At 52.9% G+C, this 21,301-nt stretch overlaps 4 protein-coding genes across 4 annotated transcripts; 3 read left to right on the top strand and 1 right to left on the bottom strand.

Moving 5' to 3' along the window:
* Positions 1 to 148: 148 nt before the first annotated feature.
* On the bottom strand, positions 149 to 777 carry QC762_0072830 (uncharacterized protein; the record flags this gene model as incomplete). The annotated part of the gene is made up of 2 exons (XM_062883766.1): positions 149 to 266; positions 500 to 777. The coding sequence occupies 2 exons, from the start codon at positions 775 to 777 to the stop codon at positions 149 to 151; spliced, it is 396 nt and encodes a 131-aa protein (XP_062744109.1).
* Positions 755 to 4,154, top strand: SID1 (PAK-related GC kinase Sid1; the record flags this gene model as incomplete). The annotated part of the gene is made up of 3 exons (XM_062889899.1): positions 755 to 3,309; positions 3,373 to 3,985; positions 4,077 to 4,154. The coding sequence occupies exons 1-3, from the start codon at positions 2,462 to 2,464 to the stop codon at positions 4,152 to 4,154; spliced, it is 1,539 nt and encodes a 512-aa protein (XP_062744108.1). The 5' UTR covers positions 755 to 2,461.
* Positions 4,155 to 5,837: 1,683 nt separating this feature from the next.
* QC762_0072810 (NRPS protein) lies at positions 5,838 to 11,688 on the top strand (the record flags this gene model as incomplete). The annotated part of the gene is made up of 2 exons (XM_062883765.1): positions 5,838 to 11,585; positions 11,626 to 11,688. 2 exons carry the CDS (start codon positions 5,838 to 5,840, stop codon positions 11,686 to 11,688), a joined length of 5,811 nt encoding a protein of 1,936 aa, XP_062744107.1.
* A 375-nt stretch (positions 11,689 to 12,063) lies between these two features.
* QC762_0072800 (NRPS protein) lies at positions 12,064 to 21,283 on the top strand (the record flags this gene model as incomplete). The annotated part of the gene is made up of 3 exons (XM_062883764.1): positions 12,064 to 12,077; positions 12,269 to 20,888; positions 20,943 to 21,283. 3 exons carry the CDS (start codon positions 12,064 to 12,066, stop codon positions 21,084 to 21,086), a joined length of 8,778 nt encoding a protein of 2,925 aa, XP_062744106.1. The 3' UTR covers positions 21,087 to 21,283.
* Between the last annotated feature and the right edge of the window lie 18 nt (positions 21,284 to 21,301).

Here is a 21,301-nt window from a genome sequence, read left to right as displayed (position 1 = left end):
GGAGTTGAGGTCCAAGTTTGGGCTCATGGGAGATCCCAAACCGCGACCAACATTCGCTTGTGTCTGTAGGTCGCGCTAAAAGACACAGCCTTCAGGGTGCGCACAAGGAAGGGGGTATAAGATGCCGAGATATTGACTGATCGGTTTTTCACAAGAGAAGCAAGAGAGGCTCTGGTACTTGATATATATAGCTGTTGATGTATGCGCCAATCTTGGAACGATCGGGCCACCAAGCGGCTGCCCGCAACGGCTTTCCTTGGCACCCCCTGAGAAGCTTGTTTTGAAAGCGCCAATGAAGTGCCAATTTCTAGCAACCGCGAAACCAAGATGAATATAGTGGAAGAAATATATCCCAAACCATCTTGTGGGTTGTTGAGATTCGACACCGACCGGCGATACGATGCGAAACCGACGCAAACCGTGTTCGGGAAGTGACTGGGGGTGTCTTTTTCTGCATCAGATAATTTTTCGGTGCGGGGTAGGTTCGTAGTGTACCTACACAGTAGAGGTGCTGTCGCGGCGGCAGGGATGAGGCTTGGTAACAGGAACCGACTCAGGTTTGCCTGTGTGCCGGTACCTTAGGTAGGTCGACTGCAGGGAACGCAAGAGACGAGGCCGACGTCGGCTTGCCAGAAGCAGACACGGCACAGCAGATGGGCGCATGTGAAAGCTGGTGATGGGGATGAGGGCAAATACACGGCAATTCTGGCATCCCAGTCGTCCGATTCTGCCAGGACGCACCCACTCGCCAGCAGCTGCCAAGATGCAGGTGGGCATGGGGTGGGGCTGATTGATCTTATCAGATTATCAGATAGGCTGCCGCGGCTCCACCGAGCCCCACACTTTTCATCTCTGTACCTCCTCGGCAGCACACAGTGGAACCCGGCTCGGAGACAGGGCAAGGACAACCAGCTCAGTTGAGTCAAATTTTGCGCAATTCCATTCCATTGTCGACTGCCAGATAGATGGTCCCAACCTGGAAGGTCATGTCATCAGCCATCAGGACCGTCTCGCCTTCCTTTACCCCGGAGCCCGTTGTTTCACACATGGCCGGCCGCACTTTTGAGGTGGAAGGGATTTGTCGATCGAGCGGATGAGAGCCTGATGTTGGGCGATCCAATTGATCCGGAATTGATCCAACACATGCCCCCCGTTGCCATGGTTGGCTGTCGGCTCGGATACGTTGAATGGCACCACCACCATCACGGCTTCTGGAACCGGGGCTCTGCCGTCCGTTGTCATACGATCAGATAAACAATTTTTTTTCCCTCGTTCCGGGACTGGCAGCCAAGAATGCGAAGCCGACTCCGCCTTCGGAGCCAGAGGGGGACTAGCCGCCGAAGGAGATAACTGGGCACTGTTGGAGCCAGCAAATAGGCTCATGGCATCCCGTCCGTCCCCGTCCGTCCCCATACAAACTGCCAATCTTCTCCACTGATTTCATCTTATCTGATCCGAAGATAACGCTGAGGAACTGGCAAGATTTGCAGATTGCGTCAGTACACGAGCCCGTCCCCATCCCCAGACACCCACACCGGCAGCAGGCCTTTCACAAAGGGACACCCACCACCGCCGTGAACACCAGCACACCACCACCCCACGACGAGATCTGTTTGCCGTGTGCCCCGTCGGTTGCAACACGGTTCCACGGGGAGCCAGTGAGCACCAGGTGGAAAGAAACACAAGTTGAGCATCAAGTTACCCCCATCGCCTGAAAGCCGATCCCCAGAAAACCGGCGAGGGGTCGTTTCCGTCAATCGCAACCCGAAATCGATCAAAAATTTCTCATCCCCCCTCCCCCCCCCCACCAGCGAAGTATTAGATCATGTCACCGCTTGCTCGAAGAAGAAGGGTCTCCGCAATGGCGCAGGACGTTCCCTGCATCACATTGACCCAAGCTAGCTGCAATGGCTGCCAACACTCTGTTTTGCACCCCTCAACGCATCGACCATGAGGCAAAATGGGGCATCGCGTGGTCTCATTGCAAGGTCTAGGCGGTTACGCTAGGTTCCTGTTTCTTCGTCCCTTCCCCATGAGCAGTGCTCCGCCGTCAGGACGACTGCGTATCAAAACGGGAGCCGTGGCCGCCCTCATGCCAGCCGCGACTTTCTCCTCGTTTTCTCCTTATTCCTCCCAGTACCAAAACCATCTTTCTCTTGGAGCCCTTCCCTCCTCCCTTTTCTGGTGTTCATCCCGTCCCGGCGGCACTTACGTCAATCTTGTTGTGGACGATCTCCAGGCCCAACACACCAGCACCGGCATCCACCAAGGAGGCCACTGCATCGGCACGACACGAGGACACGACACACACACACCTTGTTGCGCCACAGCTTACCGGCCAGACCCACATCCTTACTCCTTCCCCGATACTATTTGCTTGCCCTTGTGCGCCCCGAGACTACCCATCTCCTAGAGACCAGCTTATAGCGGCACCGAAACCCGACAGTAGCATTAGGTTATCATGTCACCACACAGCATCAGCACAATGGATGAGACCGAGGCCGTCCCCCAGCTTGTCAACGGCGCCAGCCAGTTCCCCAAGAGCCAATATGTTACTCCCACAGAGGTTGATGCCGTGCACGACCTGGTGTGCATTGGCTTCGGCCCCGCCAGCGTCGCCATTGCCATTGCTATGCACGACGCCATGGAGGCCGGCAAGCTCAAGCAGTGCCCCAAAGTCCTCTTTCTGGAGAAGCAGCCCCAGTTCGCTTGGCACGCCGGCATGCTCCTGCCCGGCGCAAAGATGCAGATTTCCTTCGTCAAGGACCTCGCCTCTCTCAGAGACCCCCGCTCTCATTTCACCTTCCTCAACTACCTCCACAAGAACGAGAGACTGGTTGACTTCATCAACCTGGACACCTTCACTCCCGCCCGCGCCGAGTTTGAGGACTATCTTCGGTGGTGCGCCAACCACTTTGAGGACGTTGTCTGCTATCAGAACGAGGTGGTCTCGGTCGCTCCTGTCCAGGAGGACGGCCCCGCCAAGATCTTTGAGGTGACATCACGCAACATCAAGACCGGTGTGACCAGCACCTACCGCACACGCAACGTTATTGTGGCTGCTGGTGGCCAGGCCTCCCTCCCCGACATCTTCCCCGCTCACCACCCCCGTGTTATTCACTCGTCTCAGTATGCCCAACGGGCGCCTCAAATTCTTGGCGACAGGTCGGCCCCCGTTCGCGTTGCCGTGGTTGGTGCCGGCCAGAGCGCCGCCGAGATCTTCAGCAACGTCCAGAGTCTCTACCCCAACAGCAAGACCTACATGGTCATGAGATCCGAGTTTCTCCGGCCAAGTGACGATTCCCCCTTGTGAGCACCCAATCCCGACCCAGGGACGTCATGCAAGCCCCCTCGCTAACCGTGTGACTGCAGCATCAACTCCATCTTCAACCCCGAGTACATTGACCAGATCTTCCCCAAGTCCGCCGCCTACAAGGCCAAGTTTCTCCATGAAGCCCGCGCTACCAACTACAGCGTCGTCCGCCTCGAGCTGATTGAGCACCTCTTTGAGACCATGTACCACCAGAAGCGGACGTTGGGCGCAGATGAGAAGAAGTGGCCCCACAGGATTCTGGCTGGCAGAGAGCTTATCAAGGTGGAGGACAAGGGCGATGGACTGCGCATCAAGGTGGCCAGACTCTCCACCACTGGTGTGTCAGATGGCCCCCTCCTCAACGAGGAGGACCTGGATGTGGATCTCGTCATCTGCGCCACTGGCTACAAGAGAACGGCCCATGTGGACATCCTCAAGGGCGCCTATGGCCTCCTTCCCGAGTTCGACGTTGCCGGTGAGCAGGAGCAGGAGCAGGAGCAGATTGGCGTGCCCAGAAAGGACCGGTGGGTGGTGGAGAGCGCCAACAAGGCCCAAGAGTCATCAAAGCGCGTGATTGAGGTTGGCCGTGATTACGGTGTTCGTTTTGCTAGCGGTGCCGTGGCTCAAGGCTCCGGAGTTTGGTTGCAAGGTTGCTGTGAAGGCACCCATGGCGTAAGTGCCCAATTCTCCCCCTCCTCTACACACCCTCTCTTTGCCGCGCTCCGCGTTGTGTTTTGTATCGTTTGGCTAACCCCCACCCCAGTTGAGTGATACCCTACTTTCCGTTCTGTCGACACGGTCCGGCGAGATTGTTGAGTCTATTTTCGGAGTTTCCAGGTGATTGTGGAACTCAATGTCTATGCATGAATGGGTGATATGATTTTTCTGGCTGTTCTATCTCGGTTCTCTTTTCTTGTATATAATTTCATTTCATGGGTTTTGGAGTTTTTAGCATTTTCCAGGTGCTCAAAAATGGGTTTCAGGGCAATTTGAAAGCTTTCCGTATTTCTCCGGTAGCAGTTCGCCGTGCTGTCTATGTTCGAAGCAGCGGGACATCTTCCGAGCAGACACGGGGGATGGAGGTGGGATGAATCCATGCATCATGTACGCATATTTGAGCAGGCATATCACGATGCGGGTGACCAAACATGGAAGACCGAAGATCGGATCAAACTGCGGGCAGCAGTGACAAACGGACAAGAAGCCCACTTTCGGCGTCTCTCCCGAGCGCGGCCTTTGCAACACCCATCATGACCGAGCCCGAAGACGTGGAGTTGGGGGCCCACGACTCTCGCCCACAGTCTTCATGACGCAATGACAAGTTGAAAAGGCCCGCTATGACTAAGAACGAGGCGGTTCAAAAGAGGGGTTCTTTTAAGCTTAAGATCAAACATTGGACCACTTATGAACTCTGGCAGGGAACCCAGGAGTACAGAACAGGACCCCCTTTCCAGGCTGTTTACGTTGCCGTTCGCCAGGCTCTTACCCAACTGTACTTGTTTACAGACTTGCAACACCTACCCAACAAAGTTGGACGAGTAACGTTTCGAATCTGGCTTGGGTTCGAGTACGCTGTTGGCTGCTGGAGATATTGCCCTTCTAGTAACTAGGTACGTCGCTGTTGCCTTTTTCTTGTACAGAACAGATGGAGGGATAGATGTAAGGTGAAAATGCCGCTCCTTCCACACACCCATCCAATCGCGTCCACCTGTGATGCAGATGAGATTGAGCTAGCAGGCAGATATTTTCTTCAGGACGGCGGGGGCCATGTTACATACGTCGATTTGAGCCATGGTCTGAGGTCCATGTGGTGGAGGCTGACAAAACAGAACTGTACCGTTCCGTGGACGGCGGCACGCGGCAAGAACCCCTTCCATGACAACCCTTGCCTATCCCGCTGCAACCCTCTTTTCCTGGTTTGATTTTGTGGGCCAACAACCCCATCCATCGTCCGCTCACTCTGGTCACCACCGCCCCATCTCCCCATCCACCCGCCAGCGCCGGTGTTTCTGGTAACCCTAAACCTGGAACCTCGTCGTCGACAAACACAAACCTGCAGTGCTGGAGCAAGCCAGATCTGGCCAATAACCGCCCGTTCATATCAAATCAAACCTCCGCCAGTCGCTCACCTCGGCTTTCTTTCCAGCCAATCATCGCCACGCCATTTTCACTGTTAACTTGGCACCAGGACGCCGGGACACAGGGCTGCCCGTTAGATAGGTACGTACCGCCCATGTCTTGTCTACCTCTGGCAGATTGCCGAGCTAGGAAGGAATCTGGTGTGAATCTTTCCTCTTAGTGGCTGCAGCACAAGGCGCGTTGAGAGTAGTGACCTTGGAGGGTGCCGCGAAGAGAGCTTGTACCCGGTGTGCCATTGTCACCCATTCATGTTTCCTTGATCCTCACCTACCTGCTCTGGTTATCAGAATTCATTTCAGTTGAGTTTGTTTTACTTGCTACATTTTACGGTACAAGATATTAACATCACTCTGCAGCCAACAAACGAGATAGAAACCATCCTATGATGGACCCCTCCGTATCACTAAAATCCCACCAGGTGGACGAGAGGCTCTCCGTTCTCAATCACCCACCAAAACGCTTGAATGGGCCAAGTCTGTTGCATCTTCTCGTTCACCAAACGTCTGCAGAGCCGGCTATTGATTTCTTGGACGATGAGGGCCGCCAAATCTCCATCTCATACCCCCAACTACACCATGCGTCCAGCGTTCTTGCATCCGCAATTCAAGCACAGGCTGGGTCCCGGGATAACAACAGACAGTTTGTCGTTCCTGTCCTTGTCCCGCAAGGCCCAAACCTGTACATTGCACTGCTAGCCATTCTGAAAGCCGGCGGTGCCTTCTGCCCGCTCAACTTGGACGTTCCCCTCGAGAGAGGCCAGTTCATCCTCGACGACGTGGAAGCCAAAGTAGTCATCACGACCCGCGAGCTGGCCAACAAGCTTCCACCAGTCGGCCAAACCGGGCGGATTGTGCTCCTCGTTGGAGAAGACACACCAGCCAGGGCTGCCAGGCAATCAACAGGTGATCCACAGCATTATGAGCCGAAGCCTCACGATCTGGCCTACGTGATGTATACTTCAGGCTCAACCGGCACACCAAAAGGAGTTGGTGTCTCGCATGACGCAGCAACTCAAAGTTTGCTCGCCCATGATCGACACGTCCCGCCATTCTCGAGATTTCTTCAGTTCGCAGCTCCAACCTTTGACGTGTCCGTGTTCGAGATATTCTTTCCGCTTTTCAGAGGCAAGACCCTGGTGAGCTGCACACGAGGTGCAATGCTTAACGACCTGCCGGGTATCATCAGGCGAATGTCGGTCGATGCTTGTGAGCTGACCCCAAGTGTGGCGGGCAGCTTGCTTCGAAAACGCGATAGTGCTCCCTGTCTGCAGCTTCTTCTCACCATTGGAGAGATGCTCACAAAGCCTGTGGTTGAGGAATTCGGTGGCAGCGAGGAGAAGGAAAGCATGCTTTGGGGTATGTATGGGCCAACCGAGGCCGCCATTCACTGCACCGTTCAGCCCTCTTTTGCTTGCAGCATGTCCACAGCCAACATTGGTATCCCGTTCGACACGGTGTCTGCATTTGTACTCAACATTCCCGAGGACGAGTCCGAGCCTCCAGACTTTAGGGTTCTCTTGCTTGGGGAAGTTGGAGAGCTTGCTGTCGGTGGACCTCAAGTTGCAGACTGCTACGTCAACCGGCCCGAGATGACGGCAAAGGCCTTTGTCGAAACGCCATACGGCCGTTTGTACCGAACAGGAGACAAGGCACGCATATTGCCCGACGGCACGCTTGAGTGTTTGGGACGCATAGGAGGCGGCCAGGTCAAGCTCCGTGGGCAGCGAATGGAGCTTGGAGAGGTGGAACATGCCGCGCTGAGAACGACAGGTTGTCATAGCGCTGTCGCCGCAGTCATCAACTCGATCTTGGTTCTCTTCTGTGCAGTGGATCATACGGATGGCATGGTCAACGCGGTGGAAGCTTCCTGTCGCGCTTGGCTCCCGGGGTTCATGTTGCCTGGTGACGTTATCGTCATGGACGCCTTTCCTCGACTCCCCTCGGGCAAAATCGATCGGAAGAGACTTGTTACCGAGTACAACAATTCACAAGCGGGGTCTGAGGTCATTCAACAAGGCATTTTCAGAGATGATTTTGAACGAAAACTGTGCTCTTTGGCCGCGACCGTTCTCGGCACCGAGGTGAAACCGGGTCAGAACTTGCTTCAAATGGGCCTTGATTCACTGGCTGCTATACGACTTGCCTCCTTATTACACCAGGCCGGTATTGATAGTGATGCGATCGAGATCTTGAGGTCCCGCACAATCTCAGCGCTGCATGCATGCGTGTCCGAAAAGCAAGGCCATCGACCAGCCTCCATTCTGGATACCCTTCACCCCCGCGCATGGCAACCAGACGTCCCGGCAGTACTCGCGCAGAGGTCTGAGCTGTTTAGAGACAACAGGCCGGTTCAGTCGGTTTACCCCTGCACACCCCTCCAGATCTCGATGCTCGCCGAAACTGCAGCCAATCCTCGTGCATATTGCAACTGGATCAAACTTCGGTTCCCAATCCCTTGCTCGCCAGACTCCGTCCGCTCTTGGTTCTTGAGGCTTGTTGAGAGAAATGAGATACTGCGTACCGGCTTTGTCCACCACGATGGTGACTTTTTTCAAGTCGTCTTTGAACGCGCCTGCAAATCATGCATCTCATTCTCAGACTCGCCAGTTTGTGAGTTTGAACTGCGAGATGACCAGGACTTTCTCACGCCTTTCAAAGTGCAAATCTCGGATGCTCAAACCATCGGTGAACCCGCTGATGTTGAGGCTGTGGTACACCTTCATCATGCGATATATGATGGCTGGTCATGGGACTTGGCTATGGCTGACCTTGCGGCGCTTATGCAAGGAGAACAGCTTGGAGAGCGCCCACAGTTCAGCAAGATCGCCTACTACTATGCCTCCCCGTCTTTTCGTCACATTTCGGATGCTGCTAAAGAATTTTGGGCGGCAAATCTTCGAGGGTTCCAACCAGCGGCGCTTCCGATCTTACGAGCTGGCACAGCAAAGGCGTCTACTACCTCTACCTCCAGTGTCATTGTGGACATCAACCCAAACGAGCTAAGGAGATCACTAGATGACATCCAGTGCGGGATTCAGACCATCTTCCAGGCTTCGGTCGCCTGGATCTGGAGTGCTATGGTTGGGAGTGACGATGTTGTGGTCGGTACCGTGACATCTGGCAGGACACTGCCAGTCTCGATGATCGAGGATGTGATGGGGCCTTGCATCGCCACAGTGCCACTTCGTACCGACTTCTCACAAGTCAGCAGTATTGCCGATCTCCTTGTCAGCACTCAAGCGACCAGTAGAGCCATTCTCGAATACAGTATCTTGCCTCTTTCAGAGATCAGGCGGGCAGCGGGAGTCCGGCCAGGGCAGCCCTTTTATGATGTTTTGTTCGTTTATCAGCAGTCACTTCAAACCAGCAAACCAGACTGTGTCAGGGGATTCGAAGAGGTTGGCCATCAGGATTTCTTGGAAACGCAGCTTGTTGTCGAGGTGGAGCCAAGAGCCCATGACTTTGTTCTCCGTATTACATCGCACGAGAACACGTTCCCTGATCAGCAGGCCATAGCCCTGGGCTGTTGTATCGCCGAGATGGCTTCATGGATGCTCAGGAATCTCGACTCCAAGATTACAGGGATACAAGCAGCCTTCTCCGAGTCGCTCCTCTCCGTATTCAACCCCAAGCCGGTGACCTTTGCTGGAGTTCCTGATCTAGCCCACGCCATTGACGTGGTGGTCGCAAACCACCCTGACAAGGAAGCTCTGTGCTTTGCACATCGTATTTCGGATGATCTTGTCAAAACAACCACGTTATCATTTGCCCAGCTCAACCAAACCGCCAATCAAATTGCATGGCACCTTCAAAAACATGGGCTGAAGGAGGGGGCAGTTGTGGCCATTATCATGGAGAAGTCCGTCCTCCTCTACGCTGGTATCCTTGCCATCCTCAAAGCTGGCTGTGGCTATCTACCCCTTCTGCCCACTACCCCGGAGACGCGTATCGGCACCATTCTGCAGCAGGCCGGAGTCAGTTTCTGCCTCACGGACAGGATCACTCGAGACAAACTATCCCCTCAGCTTTGCCCCACTATCATGGACCTCGAAGGGCTCGAATACATGTCGCTTCCAGTTAAGGCTATTACACCAAATCCTGACCCCTCGAGGCTAGCCTATGTCATCTACACATCTGGCAGCACCGGTGTACCGAAGGGGGTTTGCGTGACCCAGTTAAACATCATGAGCAATCTCGATGTTTTGTCCAGAATCTACCCTGTAAAGGGCTGTTCCAGACTGCTTCAGTCTTGTTCTCAGGCATTTGATGTCTCAGTCTTTGAGGTATTTTTCGCCTGGACCCAAGGCATGTGCCTCTGCTCTGCCAAAAACGACACCCTCTTTGAGGATCTCGAGAGATCAATCAGGATGCTTGAGGTCACCCACTTAAGCATGACCCCAACAGTGGCATCTCTGGTCGATCCGGACAAGGTTCCAGCGGTGGAGTTTCTGGTGACGGCCGGCGAAGCCATGACGGAGGCAGTCGCCAAAAAATGGGGGAGGAAGCTGTTCCAGGGGTACGGCCCGTCAGAGACTACAAACATCTGCAGTGTGAAGAAGATGGGGCCGAACCAGGCAATCCAGCATCTTGGTTGGTCTTTTGAAAACACTTCGACTGTTGTTTTATTCAAGGATAGTGAACACGTTGTTCCACTGGGCTGCCTCGGCGAATTTTGCTTTGGCGGTGATCAAGTTGCTCAGGGATATCTCGCCATGCCCGCCCTAACCTCATCAAAATTCATCGATCACCCCACCTATGGTAGGCTCTATCGATCCGGAGATATTGGACGTATGCTGCCGGATGGATCAATGGTCATTCTTGGTCGCGTAGACGACCAGGTTAAGCTCCGCGGACAGCGGGTGGAGCTCGGGGAGATCACAGCGACGTTGCGGCTCTCGAGTGCGGTCGAAGATTGTGCAAGTCTGTTCTTGCGAGCGGGACCGGAAGACTCCCGGGATCAAATAGTCTCTTACTTTGTCCCCAGCGGCATCCAAGCAAACGAATATTCTCTGTTGGAGCTCAACAATGATCTCCGACAAAAGGTACAGTCGCTGTTTCGAGTGCTCACTTCAAAATTACCACAGTACATGGTGCCATCGGCGATACTCCCCATTTCCGTTTTGCCGACCACAGCGTCTGGAAAGTTGGACAGGGAACGGCTTACCGCCTCCTACCGAATGCTCAGCCAAGAGTACCTCGCATCGGTGACCGATCACGTCGCCGACAACGACGAGGACCATGAGGAATGGACAACAGCCGAGCAGAAAGTAGCTCGTGTGGTTACAGAGGCCCTCAAGATTTCAAGGCACGAGGTCCAACGATGGACATCTCTGGTTACACTTGGTCTGGACTCCATCTCTGCCATTCAATTGGCGAGGTCATTCTACTCACAACTTGGTCAACGCATTCCGATCTCGACCATCCTTCAAAATCCAAATGTTTCCCGGCTTGCTAAGATCCTTCTCGATCTCGAAAAGACAACATCCGAGCCACCAAAAGCCCAGGACCTGTTACCGAAGACCCTCTTGGCGTCGCTGAAGGAAATACTTCGACAGCAAGGAACATCGGCTCAAGAGATTCTACCATGTACCCCGTTGCAAGAGGGAATGTTGGCAGCCACGGCGAGCAAGGAAGCTTATATCAATCGCATGCTGTTTCTCGTCAATGGAGATCCTGCGCAGCTAGGGACAGCCTGGAACGCGATGGTTTTACGGCATGGCATTCTTCGGACCTGCTTTATGACCACTTCCAGTAGCCAGCACCCCATAGTTCAAATTGTGCTCGATAGCTGGCAGCCGGACTGGCGTGAGTTTGACGCTTCAAAAGAACGGATCCCTTCCTGTGTGGCTGAGCAAATCAATCTGCTGGGCGATGGCGTCGACTCTCTTCGACCTATGATCTCACTTGCCTGGATCAAGAACAAGACTCAGAGATACTTATCCTTTGTCTGTCATCATGCTCTTTATGATGGTGTCGCTGTTGAGCGCCTTCTTTATGAGATTGAGAAGACTTATCATGGGCTTTCGCTGCCACCGACGCCATCATATGCCGCCTTTCTCCAAGAATCTTCGACTTTGCCGGAGCAAACAGATAGTTTCTGGGCTACCCATCTGTCTGGAATGCAACCGAAGCTGGTCACGGAGCTGATAAAAGGCGATGAAAAGGCAAACATAGCCATCAAAACTCGACGACTTCAGCTTCCTCTCTCAGAAGTCAGAGCAAAGATCAACGAAATAGGGGTTCCTCTTCTTGCACTGGTTCAGTCTTGTTGGGCAACCACATTAGGGTGTCTTTTAGACACTGATGATGTATGCTTTGGAAATGTGGTCAACGGACGATCCGTTCCTATGGAAGGTATCAGCGAGCTGGTTGCCCCTTGTTTTAATACCCTCCCTGTGAGAGTCAACCTCTCTGAGGTCCACCAGCGACTCGACTTGCTCAAAAAAGTTCAAAAGACCAGCACAGCATCTTTGGACTATCATTTTACCCCGCTTCGACGTATTAAATCTCTAGCTTCGCAACATGGAAACCGGCGTTTATTCGATACCCTTTTGTTACTACAACAATCCCCTCGGTGCCTAGATAGCCGAGTCTGGAAATTGGAACAAGACGATGGCGAGATGGACGTAAGTCGCTGAATCCCCCAGTTTGTTCTTTCACCCTTGCTTACACATCGCAGATCCCGCTTGTTTGTGAGGTCATCCCCGATGCAGCGACAGATGCAGTGACCGTAAAGCTCCACGGGCAAAGGTAAACATCCACACCTTTCCTTCAGAGGGCGCTGATGATAGCCACCAACTAACACCTGATTCGATAGGCTCTCGACCGATACTCATCAGGTCGTATTGGATCTTTTTGTATATGCTGTTGAGATGCACCTTCAGTATCCGGCTGGTTGTCTTCTTACCCTGGACAGCCTTCCACAATCGTTGCAAGACAGACTCTCGCTCATTTCCCATTCCCGGCCATTACCCGGCAGCCAAAATCTGATTCCACCTGAAGACCACTCAGAGGAAGCATGGACTGCCACGGAAATTGCAGTTCGTCAGGTTTTTGCTACCTTATCGTCATGCGACCCCAGGGACGTGCGAAGATCCACGACCATTTATCGGCTCGGCCTAGACAGTATCAGCGCTGTCCAAGTGGCTTCTATGCTTCGTCAGTCCGGGTACCACGTTCTTGCTAGTGACGTGGTTTCAAATCCCACTTGCCAGGGATTGGCTCACCATATTACTTCCGGCAAGGGAGTCAAAATACGCACGCCGCAGTACGACTTTGCCAGCTTTGAGTCCCAAGTTCGCCCACAGATTCTTGCACGGGGTGTGGTGGTACCCAGCATGGTGGAAAAGGTTCTGCCCTGCACGCCTTTACAATCCAGTATGATGGCGCAGTTTGTTACATCTGGTGGCAGGGACTATCTCAACTACCTGGCTTTTGAGTTTGACACTCCTATTCCCGTTGCCAAGATGCACGAGGCATGGCAAGCAGTTTGTGCAACGTATCCTATCCTACGGACGGGCCTTGCGCCTGTCGAGCACCAAGACTGTGATTTTGCCATGATTCAATACTACACACCCTCCTTTGTCCCCTTACTCAACACCTTTACTGGCCCTGAAGTTGCCTTCGACTTGGACCAATGGCGCCTCGGAACCCGCCACCAAATTGTTGAAGCACCACACAAGAGACTCTTCGCTATTGCCTTTGTGCAAGAGGTCAGCCATCTGACCATGCACTTGGCCATACATCACGCTCTCTACGACGCACAGTCTCTTCAACTAATTTTGTCGGATTTCTCCAAGGCATTGCATGGGCTGAATATCATCCAGCGTGACAATGATGAGCATGCTTTGGGCGAGATCTTGGATGAGGTATCGACCCCCTCTGACAAGATTGAAAGCTTCTGGAAGCAAAGGGGCCAGCAAGTGGTGGTGAATGGTTTTCCCACCATGACACCGCTCCGTCAGGAATCGCGTGAGATTATGACGCAGTCCCTCATCAGCCAGGTGCCCATGATCAGTCTGGAAGAGGCTGTCAGAAGCTCGGGTTATTCCATGCAAGCTGTTCTTCAAGCTGCCTGGACGCGCGTCTTGTCATCATATCTCGGTGAACAGTCTGTCGTCTTTGGCGTGGTGTTGTCTGGGCGCAACTCTGAAGCAACACGCAAAGCAGCCTTTCCCTGCATTGGTACCCTGCCGATTATTGCAACACACACCAAGTCCAACCGTAAGCTCTTGGCACAGATGATGCAGTATAACGCCGAGATCTATTCCCAGCAACATCAGCCCTTAACGAGGATCCAGAAATGGCTTGGATATGCCGACGCAAAGTTGTTTGATACCTTGCTGGTGTATCAAAAGCTTGATGTTGACAACGCTGGAACCAGGCCCTGGCGAGTGATTGAGGACCAGGCCAACATCGACTATCCCATCTCTATAGAGGTTGAACCTTTGGCAGAAGATCGGCTCAAATATCAGATCACGTTCTTCACTGATGTGCTCCCCAGCGAGCAGAGCGAATTACTCCTTCGCCAGTTCGATGCGACAGTATGTCATTTGGCGTTCAGTCCGGACCACCTCGAAACGGAACTCTTCTTGGGTGCGCCCAACCTTTTCTCGGTTCTACCACCAAAAAAGCCCGAGCTCCCAACAGGAGTAAGGTTCTTGCACCAGTTCGTCGAGCGCCAAAGTCTTGAGACGCCGGAGGCTAGTGCTTTGCAGTTTGTGGAGTCGTTCGACGGAGACGTGCCGATTGATCAGAGGTGGACGTACAAGGAGCTCGACAAGAATGGAAATCGGATTGCCAAGTTGTTGACTCAGCATGCAAAGGTCGGAGACATCGTCGCGGTGTACTTCGACAAGTGTCCCGAGGCATACTTTTCCATCCTTGGCATCCTCAAAGCCGGTTGCGCGTTCGTCGCTTTGGACCCTGGGGCACCGGCATCACGCAATGAGTTCATCTTGAAGGACTCGGGTGCCTCGGCACTTCTGACAACAGATGCCAGGAAGAGGTCCCTTGAGTTTGAAGTCTCTATTCCGGTCATGGCCATCAACCAAGAGACACTCCGGCTGCTCTCCACTGAACCTGTTGTGCTCAGTCCATCTCTTGAGCCAAGCAATGCCTGCTACTGCTTGTACACTTCGGGTACTACCGGAACACCAAAGGGTTGCGAAATCACACACGACAACGCGGTTCAGTGCATGCTTGCTTTTCGGCACATCTTCGAGGGCAAATGGGAGCCCGAGTCACGCTGGTTGCAGTTTGCCTCGCTTCACTTTGACGTTTCGGTCCTTGAGCAGTACTGGAGCTGGTCAGTCGGCATCACTCTTGTTGCTGCTCCACGAGATATCATTTTGGAGGATCTGTCTGGCACCATCTCCCGCTTGGGAATTACACACATTGATCTTACACCGAGTCTGGCTCGACTGGTCCATCCGGATGATGTTCCCAGTTTGTGCAAAGGTGTCTTCATCACAGGTGGAGAATCGCTCAAGCAAGAGATTCTCGATATTTGGGGCGACAAGAGAGTCATATACAATTTCTATGGCCCCACAGAAGCAACCATTGGTGTCACGGTTTATCCTCAAGTACCCATCAACGGCAGGGCTTCCAACATTGGGAAGCAGTTCATCAACGTCGGATCATTTGTACTGAAGCCCGGAACAGATACGCCTGTTTTACGCGGCGGCGTGGGCGAACTTTGTGTATCTGGCCGCCTCGTAGGCAAGGGCTATCTTGGGCGACAAGACCTGACTAGGGAGCGATTTCCGTTGCTGCAACCGTTTGGAGAGCGTGTGTATCGGACCGGAGATTTGGTTCGGCTTCTTCACGATGGTTGCTTTGACTTCTTGGGCAGAGCAGATGACCAGGTCAAACTTCGCGGACAGCGATTAGAAATTGGCGAGATTAATCACGCAATCCGAAAAGGTGTGACTGAGATCCGGGATGTAGCTACCCTCGTGGCTCGCAACGAGACCCAGCAAAAAGACCTGTTGGTATCCTTCATCATGAACGACGAGGGGAGCAAGAAAAGCCCCGACCAAGCTTTGAGCCTCATCGAGGGAACGCAAGCTGCTGAGCTTTGCCGAAGAGCTCGAGATGCGTGTCGTTCGAGGCTCCCCGGGTACATGGTTCCAACATATGTGCTCCAACTGCCATTCATCCCCCTTTCGGCCAACAATAAGGCTGAAATCAAAAAGCTTAGACAATTCTTTGATACCATCGAACATGGAAGACTGATTTCTTGGGCGTCGGCTGCCGACAGGTCTTCTGGAGAGCTGAGCCCAACGGGCATGCAAATAGCCAGAGTCCTTGCCGCCATGCAGCGGATCGACATCGCCAGTATCACTCCAAGGTCAAGTATTTTCGAGTTGGGTATTGATTCCATCTCAGTCCTCCGGCTATCGCGCGCCCTCAAGGACAGCGAGCAACTCCACGCCAGCCCTGCCACCATCCTCAGGAATCCCTTGATTGGGGACCTGTCCCAGGCTCTGAAGAGCAAGGAGAGCTCTCCTGGGACGGAATCAGTGGCATCTGCTCGGCAACTTGTACAGGCTTGTGCTCACAGATTCCGGTCTCATGTGTGTGCAGAGTTACTCGTTTCCCTTGACGCTATTCAATACATCGCTCCTTGCTCGCCACTGCAACAAGGCATGCTTTCCCGGTCCGCCGATAACGCTTATTTCAACACATTTCGTTTCGATCTAGCAGCCGATGTTGAACCCGGGCTGCTTCGCAGGGCTCTGGAGAGGACCGTGGTGGCATTCCCCATCTTGAGAACCAAGTTCGTTGAAACGGCAGATGGCTTCATTCAGGTTGCACTCAAAAGAGTCAAACTCCCATGGGTAACCATGTCTCTGGACAACGAAAGGCAGTCACATCAAGCCTGGACGCCACAGTTGGGGTCCATAGATACACCTTCATTGGACATTTCCAACCCAACTCTAGAGACTGTCCCTACCTCGCTCGACGGCGAAATGCCTCTTCAATACATCGATAGCTCTATTTTGCCCGTGTGGGGATGCCTCCCGGACAAGGTGAGTGCGCCATTGAAACAAAGCGGGCCGGCCCTCCATTCAGATGAACTGGTCACAGAGGCGGTTGCGAGATGGAGAACGTCGTGGATCGCTCGGAACAGACAGCGCTTGATTCAACCATTCGAGGTTGCGTACCTAGACAGCCCTCGGCATCTTGTCCTTCACATTTTCCATGGCCTTTACGACGGCAACAGCTTGAAGCTCATCTTGAACCGGATAGCTTCGGAATATCAGGCCTTAGCCAATGGCTTGACCGACACTTTCACAGATTCTGCCCCGTCATTCCTGCAGGCGCTGTGCTATGGGCCGCTCCGCAACTTCACAAGCAGCAGGCAATTCTGGGCCCAACATCTACAAGGTTCGACGCCTCTGTCTGAGCCCGATAAAGCCCATTCGAGCAAAAATGCCGTCAGGGTCCGGTCAGGCCTTTCGTTTAGAAAGTTGGAAAAGCTTAAGTCTATACTCCGAGTGACGCATCAGGCGATTGTGCTAGCCGTGTGGGTTGGCGTTCTTGCGAAAAGGCTCGCGATTAACCCCACAATCGGCATGATTGTTTCCGGAAGAGCCATGGATTTGGAAGCCGCTGATCGAATCGTCGGTCCCTTATTCAACACACTTCCATTTTACGCTCGAATTACAAGCACCGAGGGGGGTAGGTGGACTACTTGGTCCTCTCTCATTCAGCAATGCCACAACTTCAACACTGCTGTGCTCGAATTTCAGCACGTTGCTCTCCGAGATATTCAGAAATGGTGTTCTGGTGGCAGGCCACTGTTTGACACCTTGTTCTCGTTTCAACTTCAAGATGAAACCATGAGCGAGCACTGTTCTTCGCTGTGGAAGGAAGTGGAGGTAGACCATACTCCAGACTACCCGCTCGCACTGGATGTGACGCTGAAATCTGACGGCAATCTGAGCCTCTTGCTTGTATCGCAGGAGCATGCATTTGACCACAAAAGCTTGTCAGGCATTATGGAAGAGATAGTCGAGGTTTTGGCATCCATACCACAGCGACTAGACGAGTCCGTCGTTGAGGGTGGCGGCGGCGGCGACCTCGCATCAGTCCGGGCCCAGCAAAACACAGGTATCGACAGCCAAACTTCGTCCTCTCAAATTGGGGCCCATGCGGTATCCAAGTTCATCTGGACGGAGGATGCATCCAAAATTCGACGCGAGATAGCAGAGCTGGCGGAGACACCTGTGGATGTTGTTACTGAGACGGTGCCGGTTTTTGAACTGGGTCTTGACAGTATCGACATGATCAAGTTGTCCGCGAGACTCAAGAGAAAGCATGGTCTGCTGCTTCGTACCAGCGACCTCATGAAGGCACAAACTATTCAGAGCATGGTCCAGTTACTTCAAGACAGAGCCGAGTCTTATGACGTACCAGAGGAGATTCAAATCTCGGAGAAGGACCAGACAATGTCGAGTCTTGTGGAAATCGTTGGGCGTGACGCACTGCCCCCAACCCCTCTGCAAGAAGCTATGGTTGCCGACATGATTGAATCCGATTTTCAGCTGTATTTCAATCACGATATCTGGAAGCTATCCCCTGGTGTAGATGTCACTCGACTCAAGTCCGCGTGGAAAGCGGTGGTTCAGCATTCGGAGATCCTACGAACAGTCTTCGTGCCCGTTGAAGCGACACAGTTTGACTTTGCATACTGCCAAGTCACAAAGCCTGAATTCCAGGGTAATCTCATCTTTGAGGCGAACTTGACGAGTGTCGATAAGCTTGGGGGGCTCTGTGAAGCTGCCCGTCTACGAGCTGTTGGCGGTGCTGGCCAGAAAGAACTCTTACAGATTACCTTTGCCACCATCAACAATTCGGACGAAGTATTTGCCATTATTTCCATCTCCCATGCGCTTTATGACGGCTGGTCTTTGGGACTGCTTCACCAGGATGTTCGTGCGGCCTATCAGGGGGTCTCAGGAGTATCGACGAAAATTGATCACAGCACTTTGGTTGATCAACTGTTGCTTTCAAACCAGCCAGACGCCTCGAAATTTTGGTCCGGCTTTCTGGAGGGTGCCTCGTCTACTATATTCCCACTGAAGCCCTTGCCCCATCAGCAGGGTATACATCGAGTCGAGTATGCATCTGCATCCACAAGATCTAAGATCACACAGTTCTGCAAGTCCATTGGTATTACCCTCCAAGTCCTTGGGCAAGCCTGCTGGGCGGCTCTACTGGCATCTCGGACGGGGTCGCTTGATGTCACATTTGGTGTAGTTCTCTCAGGCCGCGACAGCGAAGAGTTGGAAAAGGTCATGTTCCCAACCATGAACACGGTCGCGATCAGGAGTGTGCTACACGGCACAGTGTCGTCGTGGTTACGGTATATGCAGGATAACATGATCGGCATTCGTCCATTTCAGCATTTTGGGCTCCGTCAAGCACAGAAGCTTGCCAGATCCAACGGACCACTGTTCAACTCTTTGTTCATTCAGCAGCATCTTCCTTTTGACTATTCGACAGCGGACGGTGGTACTCTATGGACATCAATAGGTGGGGAGTCGGCTGTTGAGTATCCGGTCTGCGTGGAGATGGAGATGTCTGGCCCTGGGCTCGTGTGGAGGGCAGCCTGCGATGGAACTTGCCTCACGCGCCAGGACGCCAAGGAGATTGTCAATCAACTGGATGCAGTCCTTCAGCATATCATTACCTCGGCGGAGGAGAGTGTCCTACTCTTTGCGGATCAGAAGGTTTCCATTTGTGGACTTCCACCAGCTGAACTTGACCATCAAAACCACACAAAGCCACAGGAGGATGGAATTGTGGAAAACGACAAAGTTTCCGCGTGGAGTTCAACAGAATCAAGAATTCGAAATGTTCTCGCAGAAGTGTCGGGAATACCGACGGAGAGCATCTTGAAAAGTCACAGCATCTACCACCTTGGGCTTGATTCGGTCAGTGCAGTCAAGGCTAGTTCCGCTCTCCAAAAGCAGGGTATCAAGATTCGGTTCCGAGACTTGCTCAGAGCAAAGTCCATCTCTGAGATGGCCACTCTCCTACAAAACCACCCATCACCAGTTGCAATGAGGGGGATTGACACTGTGGAAGAGTCTTCTGTTATTGATGGTCTTGGCGTTCCTGGCCTCCTTTCGGCAGCTGGAGTGCAGGAATCCACCGTTGAGACGGTCCTTCCGGCCACGTCGATGCAAGTACACATGCTTTCCGTCTGGCAGAACACACAAGGTGCCATTTTCTATCCTGAATTCCGATACGAGTTGGATGGAGCTGTCGATCTCAAGTCAATCATTGTGGCCTGGAACACCCTCAGGGCGGAAACCCCGATTCTGAGAACTCTCTTCCTTCCTACGAGGACTCGAGACGTTCCGGTACTGCAGGTTGTTATTGAGAATAACTACGCTGATATGACACCGCCACGGCCCAAGACTAGAAGTTGGTTTGCAAAGTTAAAAGAGAAGCTGTCGCCCGACCAGACTGCTTGGACGAGTTTCGCCCCTGAGCAACATAAGCGGCAGCCATTTGCAGGTCTTGAGATCAAGCGACACGGCAAGAAATGGGCACTTGTGTTTCGGATTCATCATGCCATGTATGATGCAGTCAGCCTTCCCGCCATTCTCGTCAGGTTTTGTGCACATCTGTCAGGGGTAGAGAGGAAGCCTCAAGTTGCCACGACGGCATGGGAAAAGGCTCTTGGGGTGGAGTACTCTCCCAAAAGCAAGACAGTCAAGATGCAATTCTGGAAGGAATATTTGACTGGTGCGAAAGCGTCATCGCTCACGCTTGAGCCAAAAACAGCCCAGCAGTCTCAGTCAAGCTCCCCAAGGCGTCGGAGGCTTCATGATATCCCCAACATATCCGCTACCCGGTCCAACCAGCCGGCAGAGCCACAGTCATGGACAAGTTTTGTCAAACACGAGGCAATCCAAGATGTCAAACCGCTTGTACAGCTTTGCATGTCCAGAGGAATCAGTCTCCAATCACTCTTTTTGGCCTCTTATGCAAAGTTCCTTTCGTCAAAAGTTGAGAAGAAAGACGTGGTGTTCGGGATCTACCTTGCCAATCAGTCGGAAGAAGATGAGTTTTTGTATCCGCCGTATCCTACGCTTCGATTGGTCCCGCTGAGGGTTAACTTTGCAAACGACGATGCCGATCTGTTTGATATTGCAAGCAGAATACAAGATGATATCCATGCCGTATCCTCAGGTGCCAATGCCACTGTTGGGCTGTGGGAGGTCGAGGACTGGACGGGGGTCATTGTGGATTCGTTTGTTAATTTTATTTCCAACCCTTCTGATGGCAATGCCGTGTCGTCGCCCAAAGGAAAAGTCAAGTTGATTGCGAGTCCATTGGTAGGACAAAGGACGGTCAAAAGACGTGGTGGAGATGGGATGGAAGATATAGGTGCGAATCCAGCAAGAGGATCATATCCGGTAAGTCCTTTTTCTGTGTTCGAATTCATCACATGGCAACTGATTCGCGAACAGGCTGCGATCGATGTCGAGGTTTCTGTCACAGGAGAGATGATGATGATCGGTGTCTTTGGACCAGGAGAAAAGGTTGGGCCAAAGGGGGCCAGTACTGCGGTGGATGAGATTGTTGAGATATTAAAGGGCTTGGTCCGGAACTGAGGAGGGATTGCTGTGTGATATTTCTACATTTGGTTCGAAGGTGTTGCTACCAATGAGATCTGAAAATGGAATTTCCGGATGGTTATTGTATCTGTAATGGCCATCCTTTGACGTTTTGTTTGTCTGTATTTATCAGGGTACCACTGCGTGTGAAAGGCTTAGGGTTAAGCCAGGAGATATAGCCCCACACCAGCCCCCGAGTAAGCCCCTGAGTC

This window comes from Podospora pseudocomata, chromosome 4 (assembly GCF_035222375.1).
Source record: "Podospora pseudocomata strain CBS 415.72m chromosome 4, whole genome shotgun sequence".
Taxonomy (NCBI): Eukaryota; Fungi; Ascomycota; class Sordariomycetes; order Sordariales; family Podosporaceae; genus Podospora; species Podospora pseudocomata.
This window is presented reverse-complemented; position numbering and strand designations above follow the sequence as displayed.